The sequence below is a fragment of the Ursus americanus genome, chromosome 3 (genome assembly GCF_024610735.1).
Source record: "Ursus americanus isolate L20-20 chromosome 3, mUrsAme1.1.p, whole genome shotgun sequence".
NCBI lineage: Eukaryota > Metazoa > Chordata > Mammalia > Carnivora > Ursidae > Ursus > Ursus americanus.
The window spans coordinates 12,575,419-12,591,684 of NC_142129.1; the positions used below are offsets into that span (position 1 = coordinate 12,575,419).

The following is a 16,266-nucleotide window of genomic DNA, read 5'->3' on the forward strand; positions in this document are numbered from 1 at the left end:
TCCCTATCCTCGTGTGGCACATGGTCTGGAAGGTAAGCAGTTGGAGCCAGAGAGGAGGAGTCCATGACAAAGGGTACCATGCAGAGCTGTATGACAGTGAATGGAGCAGATGGGGCACAGGAGGACCTGCTCACTAACGTTAGTGACTTCAGGTGGATTTCTTTTCTTAAAATTTTTATTTTCACATAATTTCATATATGCAGAAATGTTGCAAGGAAAGTACAAATAATTTCCAGGTACCCTTCACCCAAATTCTCTACTTGTTAACATTTTACTACCTTTCCTTCCCACTGTATTTCAAGGACATTCAGACACATAGAAAGGTTGAGTCAGTGTCAGGGTGGTTTTCCAAATTCTCCTAAAAAGTTTCCCCTGTAGGGGTACCTGGGTAGCTCAGTTGGTTAAACATTGGATTCTTGATTTTGGCTCAGGTCATGATCTCAGGGTTCTGGGATGGAGCCCCAGGGCAGGCTCCATGCTCAACAGGGAGTCTGCTTGACGATTCTCTCTCTCTCCCTCTGCTTACACACACACACACACACACACACACACTCTCTCTCTCTCTCTCTCTCTCAAATAAATAAATAAATCTTTAAAAAAGATGTCCCCCTGTATTAGAAACCCTCTGGCAGGAAGCTTCCTCTTGCAGGGCTATAAACTCCCTTCCCCTCCTTGCCCCACCCACTCCCATCGCCAAGAACACTGAACAGGAAGAAGTGTTTGCACAGGGATGCTGCCAAGATAGAAAAACCCTGTAAAGAAGGAAGGACAGTGCTTGAGCAGAAGGAGCGTATTCTCTGAAGGTGCCTCTGCCCACCACACCAGGCATAACACCACCAGGAAGATCCCCACCTGCAAACTAGGCCAGCCTTCCCAAGAGAGAGCAGGTGAGTCGGTCTGTCTGTCCTCTCTGCACAAATTGTTGGCCCTTCCCCAATGCAAAGAGCTTTGGGGACACTTGTTTTGTCTGTCAGAGTCCTGGCATAATCTTTTGGAGAGTGAGACTTCTGACAGCTGAAGTCAGTATGGCCAAGACCACAGAGAAGGTGCTAGAGAGCAGGGTCATTCAAAGCTAAGGTTCTCAAAGTCCAGGAGAGGATTTATTTCATTAGACAGAGTTTAGGAGGTGACTGATGGGGCTAAAGTCTAGAGCTAAGGTATGGGTGAAGGGGAGGCACCATGCTAAGTTCAAAGGCTCCTAATCAGTACAAGATTCTATGTGTCTTCTGGGCATGGGTTGGACCCTATTCTTGTAGCTAGTTGTTAATGGCACACCTGCCTTTCAAGCCCTCCAAGGGTGCTCTGAGAAAGAAGCATGTGTCCTGCTGGAAAGAAGACTTGCTCCCAGATCTTTAAAGTGATACTGTGTTCTAATTCTCACAGGCCTCCTCGTCGCCTTCATCATGAACTGGCACTTGATAATCTCTGTGCTTATCACAGTGGTGCTTAAAATTGTTGGAATAACTTTATTTCTGCTTTATTGTGAGTATTTGAGCAACCTCTTACCCCAACCCCGGACTGTCTTGTTCTTTGACTTTCCTCTCAGAATGCAAAGTTGAATATAAAGGCTACACACCTAAGTCTTCCCACCTGAGGGCAATGACCCAGGGGCAATTGACAGTGCTCTTCTCACTCCCCAACACACACAATAGGCCAGGTCCCTCTGTCTGCCTTGGAGATATGGAACTGACTAGTGCCTGACACACAAAGCTTTTGCCGCCACAGTGTTAGCTGGGCAATCTGAGGTGAAATACTTATCAGTGTTTCCTATGGTTCGTCAAACTTGAAAATCAGTGCCAGTTCAACCCAATGATGAGGCTGACGTAACAGCTGCATGATGAGGTCATGGGATTTTACTGGGGGAGAAATTTCCCTCTATGTCCACAGAAACTTTCATCCAGACACTTAGGAGAAGCCTTGTATCAACGGGTTTCACTGTAGCTGAGATAATCTTCTCGAGTCCCAGAAACCTACTAGTAGGGAACATAAATGAGGAAGGAAATGTGAGTAAAAGACAGCAGTTGGGTAAGAGGTGTCTTCCCTTTAACCCAACTGAAGGCACAATTCCTATCATGTAAGAGAGCAGGAAGAAAATACGAATACGAATAAGTGAACACATTCACAAAAAAACACGTACACATCCTCACTGACTGAGTCAGCAAGCTCCGGATCTCACAGTAATAGTCACGGTGCCCCAGCAGCCCCCGGGTAATATTGGTATGTCATAGTTATCTTGCAGCCACTTTTGGGGCTGAGCCAACAGCTGATTTTCTTTGTAGTCCCACAGATTTTTGGCGGAAGTCAAGTCAACTTCCTTCCCACAGAGAGCTATGGAACAGGTAATGTGCATGACAGTGATTTCCTCTGAGCCTCCAGGTTCTTGTGTGCTGACTTCTTATAGTCCTTTCTCAAGGCCTCCTCTTGTAAGAAATTCTTTTGCAGGGAGGGTCCATAAAGATATGCTAATTGCTATAAGAGGAATAAATTCTGGGGATTTAATGTACAGTACGGGGACTAGGGGCACCTGGGTGGCTCGGTCGGTTAGGCATCTGCCTTTGGGTTGGGTCATGATCCTGGGATCGAGACCCACATCAGCCTCCCTGTTGAGTCAGGAGTCTGCTTCTCCCTCTCCCCTCTGCTTGTGCCCTCTCTTGCAATCTCTCTCTCTCAAATAAATAAATAAAATCCTACCAAAAAAAAAAAAAAAAAACCCAGTACTGTATTATACACTACTTGAAAGTTGCTAAGAGAGTAGATCTTAAATGTTCTCACTACCAAAAAAAAAAAAAAGGTAATTATGTGAGGTGATGGAGGTGTTAACTAACCTTACTGTGGTTAATAATTTTGCAACATATACATGAATCAAATCATCACCTTGTACACCTTAAATTTACACAATGTTTTTATGTCAATTATATCTCAATAAAGCGGGAAAAATAAATGCAACACACCCAGGAAAAAAAAGATCTTTTTTAAAATTTATTTTATTTTGAGAGAGAAAGAGCAAGTGAGCAAGAGAGTATGAGCAGGGGGAGGGGCAGAGGGGGAGAGAAAGAGAGATGGAGAAGCAGACTCCCTGCTGAGCAGGGAGCCCACGGCAGGGCTCAATCCCAGACCCTGGGATCATGACCTGAGCTGAGGGCAGACGCTTAACCAACTGAGTCACCCAGGTGCCCCCCAAAAAGATCTTCTAATTATTTTCCCCTGTTTTTATAGATGGGAAATCCAGAGTAAGCTGATTGAAATTTGTGATCCTCAGTTTCCCTTCTGAGTATGATGATTTGTATATAATCACTGTAATGTCACGGGAAAGGACTTTATAAACTCTGACATGTACGCCTAAAGGAATTATCATACAAAAAAAAAAAAAAAAACCCATGTCCCACAGAAAAACTCAAAGATTGTAATCAGCGCTTTTTGTGTGCCAATCACTCTGCTAGACAACAACAGAAGACGAATAAGAACAGGAGCTATCGGCCAGCTCTCCTAGATAAAGCACAAGGCACCACACCAGAAGCTAAGGGCCGTAAAGAGATGACTGAGACATGGCTCTCCCGATTAAACCCTCCTCCTCTTCAAGCTCTTCTGAGGACCTCCCGCTCACTTCCTCTTAAAACATTTATTACTACATACATCTTGAGGAGAAAGTTAATTGCTTGTTCACCTTGTATCAACTGAGGCTCCTTATTAGAACAGTGAGCTATACAGAAGCAATATTCATGAAATATTTATGGAGTTCTGTGCAGTTATAACCCCTAAATGGTTTCTCCTGAAAACCAGGTTATTTTATAATACAAAGAACCTTTGAACTGGCAACTGAAATGAAAAGTGAATGCTAACTGGTATGTTTCATTCACATCACTGGAAGGAGCTGATGTGGTGTCTGGGTAAACTAAGTGGTCATCAGCCACACAGGACAAATAACTGGGCAGCTGAGGGGAGGTCTGACCAGCCTCCAAAGCCACTGCACTGCCTGCTTGGCCAGCCAGTGTTCCCAGGAAAAGAAGGACTTCTTAGAGTCCTATCAATTCCCCTATTTATAGTTAAAGAAATAAATGGACTCTTCTCTGCCCACAGGAAATCTCTGGAATGTTCAGCGGCCTCCATGTCTGCCAATATCGCCGGTCCTGAAACTAGTTCCCATTAGCCTCAAATCTTAGAGCTGACAGGTGCTGATGAGAAGGGAGGCACGAGCCACCCATGGGAGAAGAGTGTTCACATGGGACTAGGGCCACCAGAGATAGGGAGAATGGCACAGACACTGTGCACAGGCAGGAGGGGAAGCGCTCCAAACAGCACCTGCGTGGGAGGGGAGGGGGCAACACTGTCAAAGGCAGATATGGAAAGGAATGAGAGCTTTCCTTTCTGGTACTAAAGTCACCTGTGCCTCTTCCTTTCTCCTGTTCTATTTCTCAACATTTCACACCTACTCCCCCCTCCAAAAAAGATATGAAATAGGACGTGGGGTGTGGGGCACGACTAAAAATGGTAGTAGTTAGATGGAAAGTAAAGAAAGAAAATGAAAACTTCTAGCCAAGGGTGGCCAAGAGCGCCTTGTCTTCGCCACTGTCCAGAGACAAATAGTTACAGGGACCAAACAGCTGTTCTGATGTTTGTGTTGGACTCGTAACACAGTTACCTTCAGGTTTTCTTTTTGTTTCAGTTCCACAGACTATCGGGAGCAGTAATGTCAGCATAGTTCCCACAGAGAGCTCTGGAACAGGTACCGTGCGTGATGATAATCTCTCCTCTAGCCCAGGTTCTTATGTGATGAATTCTTAGACACTTTTCCCATTGCTTCCTTGCTTAGGAAACTTTCTTGCTCGAAGGGGCCATAAAGATCTTCTAATTTATCCCCTTTGCCTTGTCCACAGGGAAACTCAGACTAGACTGCGTGGGATTTCTTCTGGGATTGAGGATGATTTGCACTGATTTAACTGCTATAAACTCATGCCCCACCATGTTTTGACTCGGTTCCAGGGTTCACACTCCAAACCACTAATCCTATACTCTCTTTTCTTGGATTTCTTTAGCTTGCTCCAGAGGTTGGTATTTTTATCAAAGAAGATGCTTTTTGCTGTCCCCTTTTGAACTGTCCTGGAACAAAAGCAGAGACTCTTGCAAAACAGAAGGATCCACTTTGGCCATTGTTGACACAGCAGAGAAGCTGGTGAGAACATTAGGATGGTACTGTAAAGTGGCCCACCCTACAGCAGCCTCAGGAGGTGGAGATAGTGGGGCAATTTGATTGGTGAAGCAGGGGCCAGGTGGAGGTAAGGAATGGAAAGGCGGCTGGCTGAGAGCCCAAGCTCCTTGCTCTGAATCTGGAGGTAGAAGACTCTTCTCAGTAGCAGTGGGGTGTACTCCTCAGATCATTTGAGCTAGGGAAATCCACACTCTAGGGTCTCTCCCAAGAGACTTATCAGTGCACTGGTATTCTGGGGATGGGCCAGGCTATTTAAAGTGCAGGGAATGACCAAATGTGTTTAAAAGTTGTTTATAAACTACAGAATACTTCATATATGTGAGCTCTTAATGTATCATGCAAGTCGGCCTCATAAATAAGGAAGACGCAAATTAACAAAATTAGCCATATGAAAAATAAAGAATCAGGTCATAGAATGGGGATTGCAGTGTACCATAATAAAGATGGCTAACACAAAGCAAAAACCTTTATTTTACTATCTCTTTTTATCCTCCTAATGATTCCAAGGAGGTATTATTATTATCCATATCCTACCTATGAGGAAGCTAGAGCACAGAAAAATAATTTGACCTAGGTCATACACCCCCTAAGTGACAGGACAGGATTGAATTGAGATCTCACTAACTCTAAAACCAACACTCTAATCAATTTTAGATCATAAGTTATTTTAGTTTATAGTTGCCTCTCCTTCAAATCCTAAGCATCTGCTGAGTGCTAGGCATGTGGGAGATACTGCACTCCTGCTTCTCTGCCCTCCATTTTTCACCCTTCCTCTATAAAGTCTTCCTGTGGTTGAGGAGAATTCATAAGAGGGCCCTCTCTGAATCTTGGTAACAGGTGTCCAACAAAGAGCAGGGGTCAGGATGCTACCTCTGAGGCTAAGTATACAGATGGGAAGGGAAAATGCCTTACAGTAGAAAGCCAGGAGTAATATGGGGTGGGAGTGAGGGGAGGAGAAAAGAAGAGAAGAGAGGAATGAAGGGTTGAGAGAGGAAGTTGGCATCCTCTTCCTCTACTCAACCCTCAAGCTCTGGTGTCAGACTTGGCATTCTCCAGAAAAAGCCCATCACACCAAGGGTTTGCTAGTGATCTCAAGTCTGTATCCCCAGCTAGTTGTCTCTGGAACAAACAGCATTTCAAAATCCACTCTGATGTTTCAAAGGCACCACAAATTCACCATGTTCAAAATGAGCCAAATTATATTTTACCTCACCTAGTTCCTCCTTTTGTGTTCCAAGTATTGTGAGCAGTCACGTTACCCAAGACTGAATGCTAATGGCTTTCTGAGACTTCACCTCTTCTCTTCTCCCCCAAATTGGCTGCTAACCAAGTCTTTTCCTCTCTTTCCCCACAACAAATTGTTCATCTCTCACCTGGATTTCTTCAGAATTCTTCTAACTCCTCTCCTTGCTCCTGATTTTGTCCTTCTTATCTATCCTCCATAGGACCCACACGATAACATCTCTAAGACTCTGAACTGTGCCATTTTCCAAATTAAAGTGGGTTAAAGTCCAGTTTCCCTGGCATGACACATAAGGCCTTGTACAGTCCAGCATCTGCCTTCTTGCCAGTCTTATCTCTCCACCCACCTCCCTTCTACCTCTGCACAACCACATTAAGCATCTTACGGTTCCTCAAATGCTCCAGGCTGCTCTGCAGTCTGCCTGTGATCCGATGCTTCCTCCTCCAGGAAATCCAATCCTGACCCACGCCCTCCCCTATCTCTCAGAATCCATCTCCAGGATCACTTCATCTGCAGTCTTTCCAGAAAACCCCAAATCCATGTAAACTGATCACTTTCTCTTTTCTGCCTGTGCTATATCTAATATATGTTCCCCAGCACAACACCTAGGACACCTCACCACCATGCTGGTTAACTCCTTTATCTTCTCTTATTAGACCTGTGGATCTTCACCATGTTGGGATCGCTGACATTTTTAAATGGTGACCATATCTATAGAAATATCCAGAAATCTACAGAATCCCAGAAACACTGCATTAGCATGATAGTTTGAATAAAGTTCCAACAGATTCAGAGACCCCCTTGGTAATCATCTGTGACTTAGTGTAAGAGAGGTAAGGGTTAAGAACCCCTGTTTTAAACCATGGGTCAGCAAATTTGTCTTAAATGTTCACATAGTAAATATTTTATGTATGTCAGGTCATAAGGTCTCTATCACAACTACTTACTGCTGCCGTTGTGGCTCAAAAGCAGCCATAGATGACATGTAAAAATGGGCCTGGATGTGTTCCATTAAAACCTTATTTATAAAAACAGGCTAAAGTCTGGATGTAGGCTAAAGGATATAGGCTAAAACCTTATTTACAAAAACAGGCTAAACTACTGGCTGTACTTTGCCAACTCTTGTTTTAGATCATAGTTTCTTTAAGGAGAAACCAATTTGTTTCCATATCCCCAGCTCACCGGACACTCAAGAAAACTTTGTTAAATGAGTAAGTACGGTAACTAATTTTAAAGAACAATGAAATATTTCAGGGAAGGAGAATATAGGAAAAGGAGAAATAAAGGCAATAGCTCTGGGGATGGAGGAATAACCACTCGGATATCCACTGATTTACGAGAGGTATGTGAAGAGTACAGGAAAGAGCCCAGGGACTCCCAGACTTCTAGCTGGAGTGACTTGTGATTCATTAGTTTAATAAAGAAACTATTATATCATGGATTGGCATCAACTTAGCAAATACTCAAAAACCACTGATTATTTCTCAGCACACTTTTAAATCTCCCTAACTGTATTCCCTTGCTAAGTACTCAAGAGATTCACTTGATCCAACTTCATTTAGAATGTAAAATTTCTGGCAATGAAATAATCCTATGCAGAGAGGCATTCCAAATAAAAAACGAGATATTCAGAAGTGCCCTCTTTCAGATCATATAGTACTCTTCCTCTTCATTTTCCAAGTGTGATCCCTGAAGAGCGGCATCAGCATCACCTGGGAATTTGCTGGGAATGTAAATTCTTGGTCCCCTACACCAGATGTACTGAACCAGAAGCCCCGTAGGCTGGGTGATTCTGTTGCTCTGCACCTACTGATAACTACTCTAGGGGTTATGCTGAGTGCCAGCTATAGCCAACCCCAGAGTCCTTGACCAGCTTCCACGTTCCCGGAATCAGATATAATCAGGGCCTGTTGGCAAAGGGAGACAGCGGCAAAAAAACTTTTTGTTGAACTATTATTTTTAACTTCTAGAAATTTCTCCAGGACAAAACTGGTGCTGAGAAGTATTTTATTGGCTTATACAAGCAAGCAAAGAACAGATGGCGTTGGATTGATAACTCCATATTCAATGGCAAGTATGTGAATATCTCACATTTTTCTAAGGATCTTAGTTCACCTAGAGAAACCTGACCTGAGATTCAGTGGGTTTGTCCTGGAATAGCACAAAGGCTGAGATGTGGTTTTTTGTTTTATTCCTCTCCTTTCTTCCAACTCATCTATTTCCAGAGACATTTTTTGGTGCAGTTTTATTAAGAAAGATATTAAACATTTGTAAGTAGAGAGAAGAGTATTCATACAATGAGTTATTTTGATCAAATCGAGATCCAAACAAATCCATATACATACTGTTTGTTTGATATATCTCATAAGTCTCTTTTAACCCATAGACCATACTTAACTACTAAGTTCTTATAAATTCCCCGGATGGGGCTTCTTTATGTAAAGCATTGGTGGAGAACATGACATTCCTGGTGTACATATGAAGATGTTGAGTCAGACAGAAAGCAAGTCAGTTCCCCAGTCTACAACTGGGCTTCTCACAGAAAGAAGGAAATTAAGATTCATTCAATGTCTACTAAATGCCAGGCACTTGCTAAGTACTTGCTCATGTCATTTCCTACAGTACTCACAAAGATGTTGTAGAAAAAGCTTTTATTAATCCTCATTTAACAGTTGAATTGAGGCTGGGAGGCTTAAAAATGTACTGAATATCGCCAAGCTGGGAAACGGTAGAGCCACAATTTAATCCCACATCCACTTGACTCCAAAACTCATGACCTTTCCATGAACCCAGACTCTTTCCAGTCAGATTGAATGACAGAAAAAGAGGTGGGAGAAGGCCAACACACTTTTTCCTAAAGCCAGCTGGTGCCTACGAAAGGAAGAGCAACCTCTTTCCTCCGCCTCTCAGTCCTCCTGCTGTGAACATAGCCTATGCAGTATTAAAACATTATTTCTGAGAGGAAAAGACAGATGAGATGTTTCTAACCAAGCACATGAGCGAGTTATTCCAAGACTGTGAGTCCACAAATGCTCCCAGGAGAGCTCACGGAGAGGGCGGGTGTGGAGCTAGATTTGGGAATGGGGGCGGGGGGACTGGAATCGGTAAAAGGCAGGGCTGAAATGATGGGCCTTTACCACACTTCTCTCCCGTTTAGCGTTACCAATCAGCATCAGAATTTCAACTGTGTGACTATAGGCCTGACAAAGGCATACGATGCTGCTCCGTGCGACATCAGCTTCCGCTGGATCTGTGAGAAGGCAGCCATATGACTGCAGTTCTCTGTGGCCTCTGACAAGAACAACGAATGCACTTCTGGAGAAAGCAAGAATAATATAATTGGGATTGGTCTAGGAAATACAGAATACCAAATTAGTGCATCTCCATCTTCCACAGGTCACTGACAGAGCTCCCTAACAAATCCTTGGGGCTAGTCCTCCACAGCCTCTCCACAAATACACTCGCATACACACAACAGAGGCAAACTCCCCGCTCTGGGCCAGCAATGCCCCCGAGACTCCCCGTCCTTTGTTCACAAGTTCCCCCCCACCCCACCTACCCCAGGTGCGATAGGAGAGGCCCTGCTCAGTCTGAATTGAGGCCAGGCCTAGGGAAGAGTTCTGGGAGCCAAGCTTGGAGCAGAGAAAGCATTGTTCACAGGAATGGACAGGGGCCTGGCCAGGGCAGGAATCTCCCAGGGAATCCCTTTAAAAATAACCAGACAGCCAAGAAGACAAAGCAAACTGATCAATGTTTTTCAACAAAGCCCTGAAGAGACACTCAGGCTTAAATTTTCCTGGTCTTGACCTGAATCTTCATTTTAGTAGATTTGTATTACCTGACCATGCTTTTTGAATGTATTTTAAGAATTTATAATAGTCTCCTGGGCTCCAGTGGTCACAAAATATTCCTGCCTGCAGTTTAGAGAGACCCTGCTACCAGGTACAGCCTCGTGACCCAAAGATGTCACAGCCTTAAAGTGATTGGCATCACGCCAACCTAGAACTGGTCCAGTTGACCAAGGAGTAAAAAAGAGGAGGACTGCTCAAGGAAACATAGGGTATAGGCAAGAAGTAGACATATAGTAGAGAGGAAACACCAGGGACAAATGGAAATCACATGCAGGAGGAAACAGAGTTCATTTGGTCATACCGGAAGAAAGGAAAGAAAAAGGCAGAAAAGTCTTGGGGCATCCTGACTATTCTCTGCACTTGCAACAAAACATCAGCCACATACCCTCCTCAGTAAATGGAAAGGAAAAAAGAAACACCTGTGTGTTTGGAGTAACAAGAATTAATCCATAAGGGAAGACTGTATTAAACTAATGGAAATTACAGTCACCTAAGTAAACTGCTCACTATTTGTGTCTAATAACAATATACTACAATGACTGTGTATATCATCAGTTGTATGCTGAAGAAAATTGTTATCTTATTGTCTATTATAATACTAAGCTCTGTTCCTATATTCCTAGGCTTCATAATCTTTGTCCAATTACTATGGCCACTTATAATTTTTAAAAACTGAGATAACACATTAAGTGTTAGAAGTTGCTTGAAGGAGGTTACCAGAAATAATTTGTGTTTGGGGTGGAGTGGCTGTGGTGTTAGCAAAGAATAAATGCTGCAGTTGAGGTGGAGGGAGAGGCTGAGTCTATGGTAGATAAAGAAATAAACAGAATTCTACACCAAAGGCAAGCCCCAGAATCTAGACAACAGAAAGAAAACCGCAACCCTTCTGTTTTGAGAAAGAGAATTGTGGTTGCCACACTTCCTGCTTTATGACAGAATAAATTTCAGACTTCCATAGTCAGGAAATGTAGGCATCTAGTAATTTCCCTAGTAGCCCAATTTCCCCCAAGATGAGGACATACTTCTGTGAAAGTTCTAAAAGAGGCCCAGTGGGCTGGGGTGGGGGTAGGGAGCATATAGGGAATATGGACCCTTTGGTTTTAAATTCATTACTGGGGGGTGCAGGGGTTGCTGGATCCTTGAAAGGGTAGATAAATGTGACCTTACTGGGCAGCAGTGGTATGAGGTTTTTTTTTAAGCAATGGAAATTTAGTAAACCACCTGATTAGAGTTTTTGACTTTGCTTCCAATATGCAATGTGGATCTGTATAAATTTCTTACTCTTTCTGCCCCTTAATTTCTTTACTTATAAAATGAGGCAGTAATACCCTTCTCACAAAATTCTTGTGTATATTAAATAAAATGCCCACTATGTATCTCAGTGGCAATAAACAATATGGGAAGCACTTTGCGGAAGATTTGAAGTTGAGATTTTTATCCATGAAGAGCTCTTCAATTTGCTAAAAGCTGAAATGTAGGAAAGCCACTTAATTTCTCAGAATTTCTGTTCGCTCATTTATAATATAGGAATAAAAATGCACCCAAGTCAGGAAGAGGTGCTTCAAAAATTCTGTGACAATCAAAACCATACTTTCCATGGTTCTGGCTTACATTTACATTACCCAACCTGTCTGTGTGAGCTGCTGGTCCCATGACCAAAGTCATTGACCCCTATCCTCAGATGTTGATAGATCAGGACCGATTCGTGACTGAAAACATCAGGTATAGGTCACCTTTGCCTATTTTCCCTGCTGTAGCCAACCCCCACCTCAGAAGCATATCCTTTGGTGACTTTTGCCCTCTGAATAGTCCTGCTTCACTTCCTGAGTCTCCCTTAGCACAGGCTTAGCAATAATGCAGTAAAAGTCCTACCCTTCACTTTTACCTACTATTGCCTTTCATAGAGATTATAACTCCTGCAGGGGGCCTTCATGATCCCCTCAGATATCTTCACTGCTGGCCAGTGAGTCTGCAGTAGCAGAGCTATTTGAGTCTCTCTCAAGTCACAATCTTGCTCAACTTCACGTACAAAGACTGAATTAATCAAAATCCTTCATTCATAAGACATCCTCATAACTGGCACATGCCAATGGGTCTTCTTTTATGCATTTGTTTTGTTATAGTTATATATATATATATATATATATATACACACACACACACACACACACACACACACACACAGAGGTATATGTATACATATATATAAAACACTCATATATAACTATATATATTATATATAGGTAATAATACCCATGAAACCACCCAACATGAAAACTAGAATCTTTTCTTTTTTTTTTTTTTTTTCTGAGAGAGAGAAAGCGCATGAGAGCAGGGTTGGGGGAAAGGCAGAGGGAGAGAGAGAATCTTTTTTTTTTTTTAAGATTTTATTTATTTATTTGACAGAGATAGAAACAGCCAGCGAGAGAGGGAACACAAGGGGGGGGGAGTGGGAGAGGAAGAAGCAGGCTCACAGCAGAGGAGCCCGATGCAGGGCTCGATCCCACAACTCCGTGATCACGCCCTGAGCTGAAGGCAGACGCTTAACCACGGTGCCACCCAGGCGCCCCGAGAGAGAGAATCTTAAGCAGGCTCCACACCCAGGGGGAAGCCCCACACAGAGCTCGATCTCACAACTCTAAGATCATGACCTAAGCCAAAACCAAGAGTCAGATGTTTAACCTACTGAGCCACCCAGGTGTCCCTAAAAGCTAGAATCTTTGTAACAGTTTACATCTACTCTGTGGTCTTCTCCTATTTCACCCTTCTCTCTCCCCACAACATAGGCAACCACCATTCTGATTTCTGTGTTCATCATTCAATTTTTTAAAAATTCATTTTCATCTCATTTTTAGGTACCCTTTTTAGCTTTATAAAAAGGCATTATGATGTAAGGAATCTTTTAGAACTTGTTTTTTCATTTCATATTAAATGACTCATTCATATTGTTGAGGCTCATTAATGTTGATTAGTATAGAATATTTCATTGCGTGACTAGATAAACCATGACTGTTCTAGTTGGTGTGAGTTGGACTGCTGACAGGTTTTTGCTAACACGAACAATGCTACCACGAACATTCTTCTGGTGTTCATACACAAGAGTTTCTCTTGAATATATCCTAAAGAGAGAAATGTGTTTTATAGGGTATATAAATTTTGAATTTTCTAAGATAATGTAGGATAGTTTCCAAAGAGATTACATCAATTTTCAGTCCCATCATAAATATATAACAGGAATATATGAGAGATTATTATTTATTGACACATGGTCTTAATCTGTTTTTCCTAATTATTAATGTATTATTTAGAGTAGTGTTAGATGCTATAGAAAACTACAAATGTTTAGTGGCTGATCACGATAAAAGTTTATTTCTCATTAATGTACAGTCGTGTATTATGCCTACTGGTAGCACAGACTCTGTTCCACAGGATCATTCAGGGACCTACGTTGATGGAATGTTTTCTATCTTCAACATATAGCCTTAAGGATATAGGTGAAAGAGAGAGAGAGAGAATTATGCATGAAGAAGTCTTTGGGACCAGATGTGGAAGTTGTGTACATCACTTCTACTCACATACCATTGGCTAGAGCCCACTCGTATGGCCACTCCTATCTACAGGGAAGAGTGGAAATTTTATTTTATCTATGTGTACAAAAAGAAGAAATGATCGGTGATCACCTAGCACTCTCTGCCCCAACTACTGTGGTTGACTGTTTCTTTATAGGTTTATTGGCTACATATATTTTCTCTTCTATAAAATGTGCATCTGTAATATTTGCTTATTTTTCTACTGAATTGTTTGTACTTTTAAAAATGATTTTTAGAAGTTCTTTATATTATACTTCATTTGTTATGTTATTTGAAAATCTCTTCTCCCAGAGTGTAACTTCCCATTTCACCACCTCTGAGCTGTCTTTTTTTTTTTTATGAATACAGGTTCCTAGGGTTTTTTTTTTATTTAAATTCAATGCTAATATATAGTACATACTAAATTTCAGATGTAGTGTTCAGTAATTTATCAATCATGTATAACACCCAGAGCTTATCACATCACATGCTCTCCTTAATGCCCATCACCCATATACCCCATCCCACCACCCACTTCCCCTCCAGCAACCCTCAGTTTGTTTCATAGAGTTAAGAGTCTCCCAACAGTTTTTCTCCCTCTCTGATGACTTCCCATCCAATTTTCCCTACCTTACCCTATTATCCTCTACACTGTTTCTTATATTCCAGATATGAATGAAACCATATTATAATTGTCTTTCTCTGATTCACTTATTTGGCTCAACATAATACACTCCAGTTCCATCCAAGTCGATGTAAATAGTAAGCATTCATCCTTTCTGATGGTTGAGTAATATTCCATTGTGTATATATACCACATCTTCTTTATCCATTGATCTATCAATGGATGTCTGGGCTCTTTCCACAACTTGGCTATTGTGGACATTGCTGCTATGAAAATTGGGGTGTACGTGCCCCTTTGGATCACTACATCTGTATCTTTGGCGTAAATACCTAGCAGTGCAATTTGCTGGGTCACAGGGTAGCTTTATTTTTAATTTCTTGAGGAACCTCCATACCGTTTTCCAGAGCAGATGTACCAGCTTGCAACAGTGTAAGAAGTTTCCCCTTTCTCCGCATCCTCGCCAACATTTGCTGTTTCCTATTTTGTTAATTTTAGCCATTCTAACTGGTGTAAGGTGGTATCTCATTGTGGTTTTGATTTGTATCTCCCTGATGACAAGTGATGTGGAGCATTTTTTCATGTGCCTGTTGGCCATTTGTATGTCTTCTTTGGAGAAGTGTCTGTTCATGTCTTCTGCCCATTTCTTGACTGGATTATTTGTTTATTCAGTGTTGAGTTTGATAAGTTCTTCATAGATTTTGGATAACAGCCCTTTATCTGTTATGTCATTTGCAAATATCTTCTCCCGCTCTGTAGGTTTTAGTTTTGTTGACTGTTTCCTTTGCCAGGCAGAAGCTTTTTATCTCAATGAAGTCCCAATAGTTCATTTTTGCTTTGTTTTCCTTGCCTTCAGAGATGTGTCTTGCAAGAAGCTGCTGTGGCCAAGGTCGAAGAGTTTGCTGCCTGTGTTCTCCTCTAGGATTTTGATGGATCACTGTTCCACATTTAGGTCTTTCATCCATTTTGTGTTTATCTTTATGTATTGTGTAAGAAAATGGTCCAGGTTCACTCTTCTGCATGTGGCTGTCCAATTTTCCCAGCAACATTTATTGAAGAGACTGTCCTTTTTCCATTGGATATTCCTTTTTTTTAATAATATTTTTTTATTATGTTATGTTAGTCACCATACAGTAAATCCTTAGTTTTTGATGTAGTGTTCCATGATTCATTATTTCCATATAACACCCAGTGTACCATGCAATATGTGCCCTCCTTAATACCCATCACCAGCCTATCCCAGTCCCCCACCCCCCTCCCCTCTGAAGCCCTCAGTTTGTTTCCCAGAGTCCACTGGATATTCTTTCCTGCTTTGTCAAAGATTAGTTGACCATAGAGTTGAGGGTCCATTTCTGGGTTCTCTATTCTAGTCTATTGACTATGTGTCTGTTTTTGTGCCAGTACCATGCTGTCTTGATGATCACAGCTTTGTAATATAGCTTGAAGTAAGGCATTGTGATGCTCCCAGCTTTAGTCTTCTTTTTCAACATTCCTCTGGCTATTTGGGGTCTTTCTGGTTCCATAGAAATTTTAGGATTGTTTGTTCCAGTTCTGTGAAAAATGTCAATGGTATTTTAATAGGGATTGCACTGAATGTGTAGATTTCTCTGGGTACTATAGACATTTTAACAATGTTTATTCTTCCAATCCATGAGCATGGAATGTTTTTCCATTTCTTTGTGTCTTCCTCAATTTCTTCCATAAGCGTTCTGTAGTTTTTAGAGTACAGATCCTTTACCTCTTTGGTTAGGTTTACTCCTAGGTATCTTATGGTT

General features: G+C 41.9%; 1 protein-coding gene across 3 annotated transcripts; it reads left to right on the top strand.

The window, feature by feature from the left end:
- Nucleotides 1-717: 717 nt before the first annotated feature.
- On the top strand, nt 718-10,916 carry CLEC5A (C-type lectin domain containing 5A). Of its 3 annotated transcripts, none has more exons than XM_045792481.2 (7): nt 718-887; nt 1,384-1,482; nt 2,280-2,339; nt 4,664-4,723; nt 5,034-5,170; nt 8,420-8,523; nt 9,607-10,916. In XM_045792481.2, the coding sequence occupies exons 2-7, from the start codon at nt 1,404-1,406 to the stop codon at nt 9,719-9,721; spliced, it is 555 nt and encodes a 184-aa protein (XP_045648437.1). In that variant the 5' UTR covers nt 718-887; nt 1,384-1,403; the 3' UTR covers nt 9,722-10,916. The 3 variants fall into 3 exon arrangements, with proteins under 3 accessions (XP_045648437.1, XP_045648439.1, XP_045648438.1); XM_045792483.2 differs by having other exon boundaries at nt 8,420-8,519; XM_045792482.2 differs by lacking the exon at nt 2,280-2,339.
- Nucleotides 10,917-16,266: the final 5,350 nt, after the last annotated feature.

Bases quoted from the DNA above. Each gene is read 5' to 3' on its own strand.
- CLEC5A (XM_045792481.2), top strand. From the start codon at position 1,404: ATGAACTGGCACTTGATAATCTCTGTGCTTATCACAGTGGTGCTTAAA. The intron at 4,724-5,033 runs GTACCGTGCGTG...GGATTTCTTTAG, and splicing joins CACAGAGAGCTCTGGAACAG to CTTGCTCCAGAGGTTGGTAT. The intron at 8,524-9,606 runs GTATGTGAATAT...TCTCCCGTTTAG, and splicing joins AACTCCATATTCAATGGCAA to CGTTACCAATCAGCATCAGA.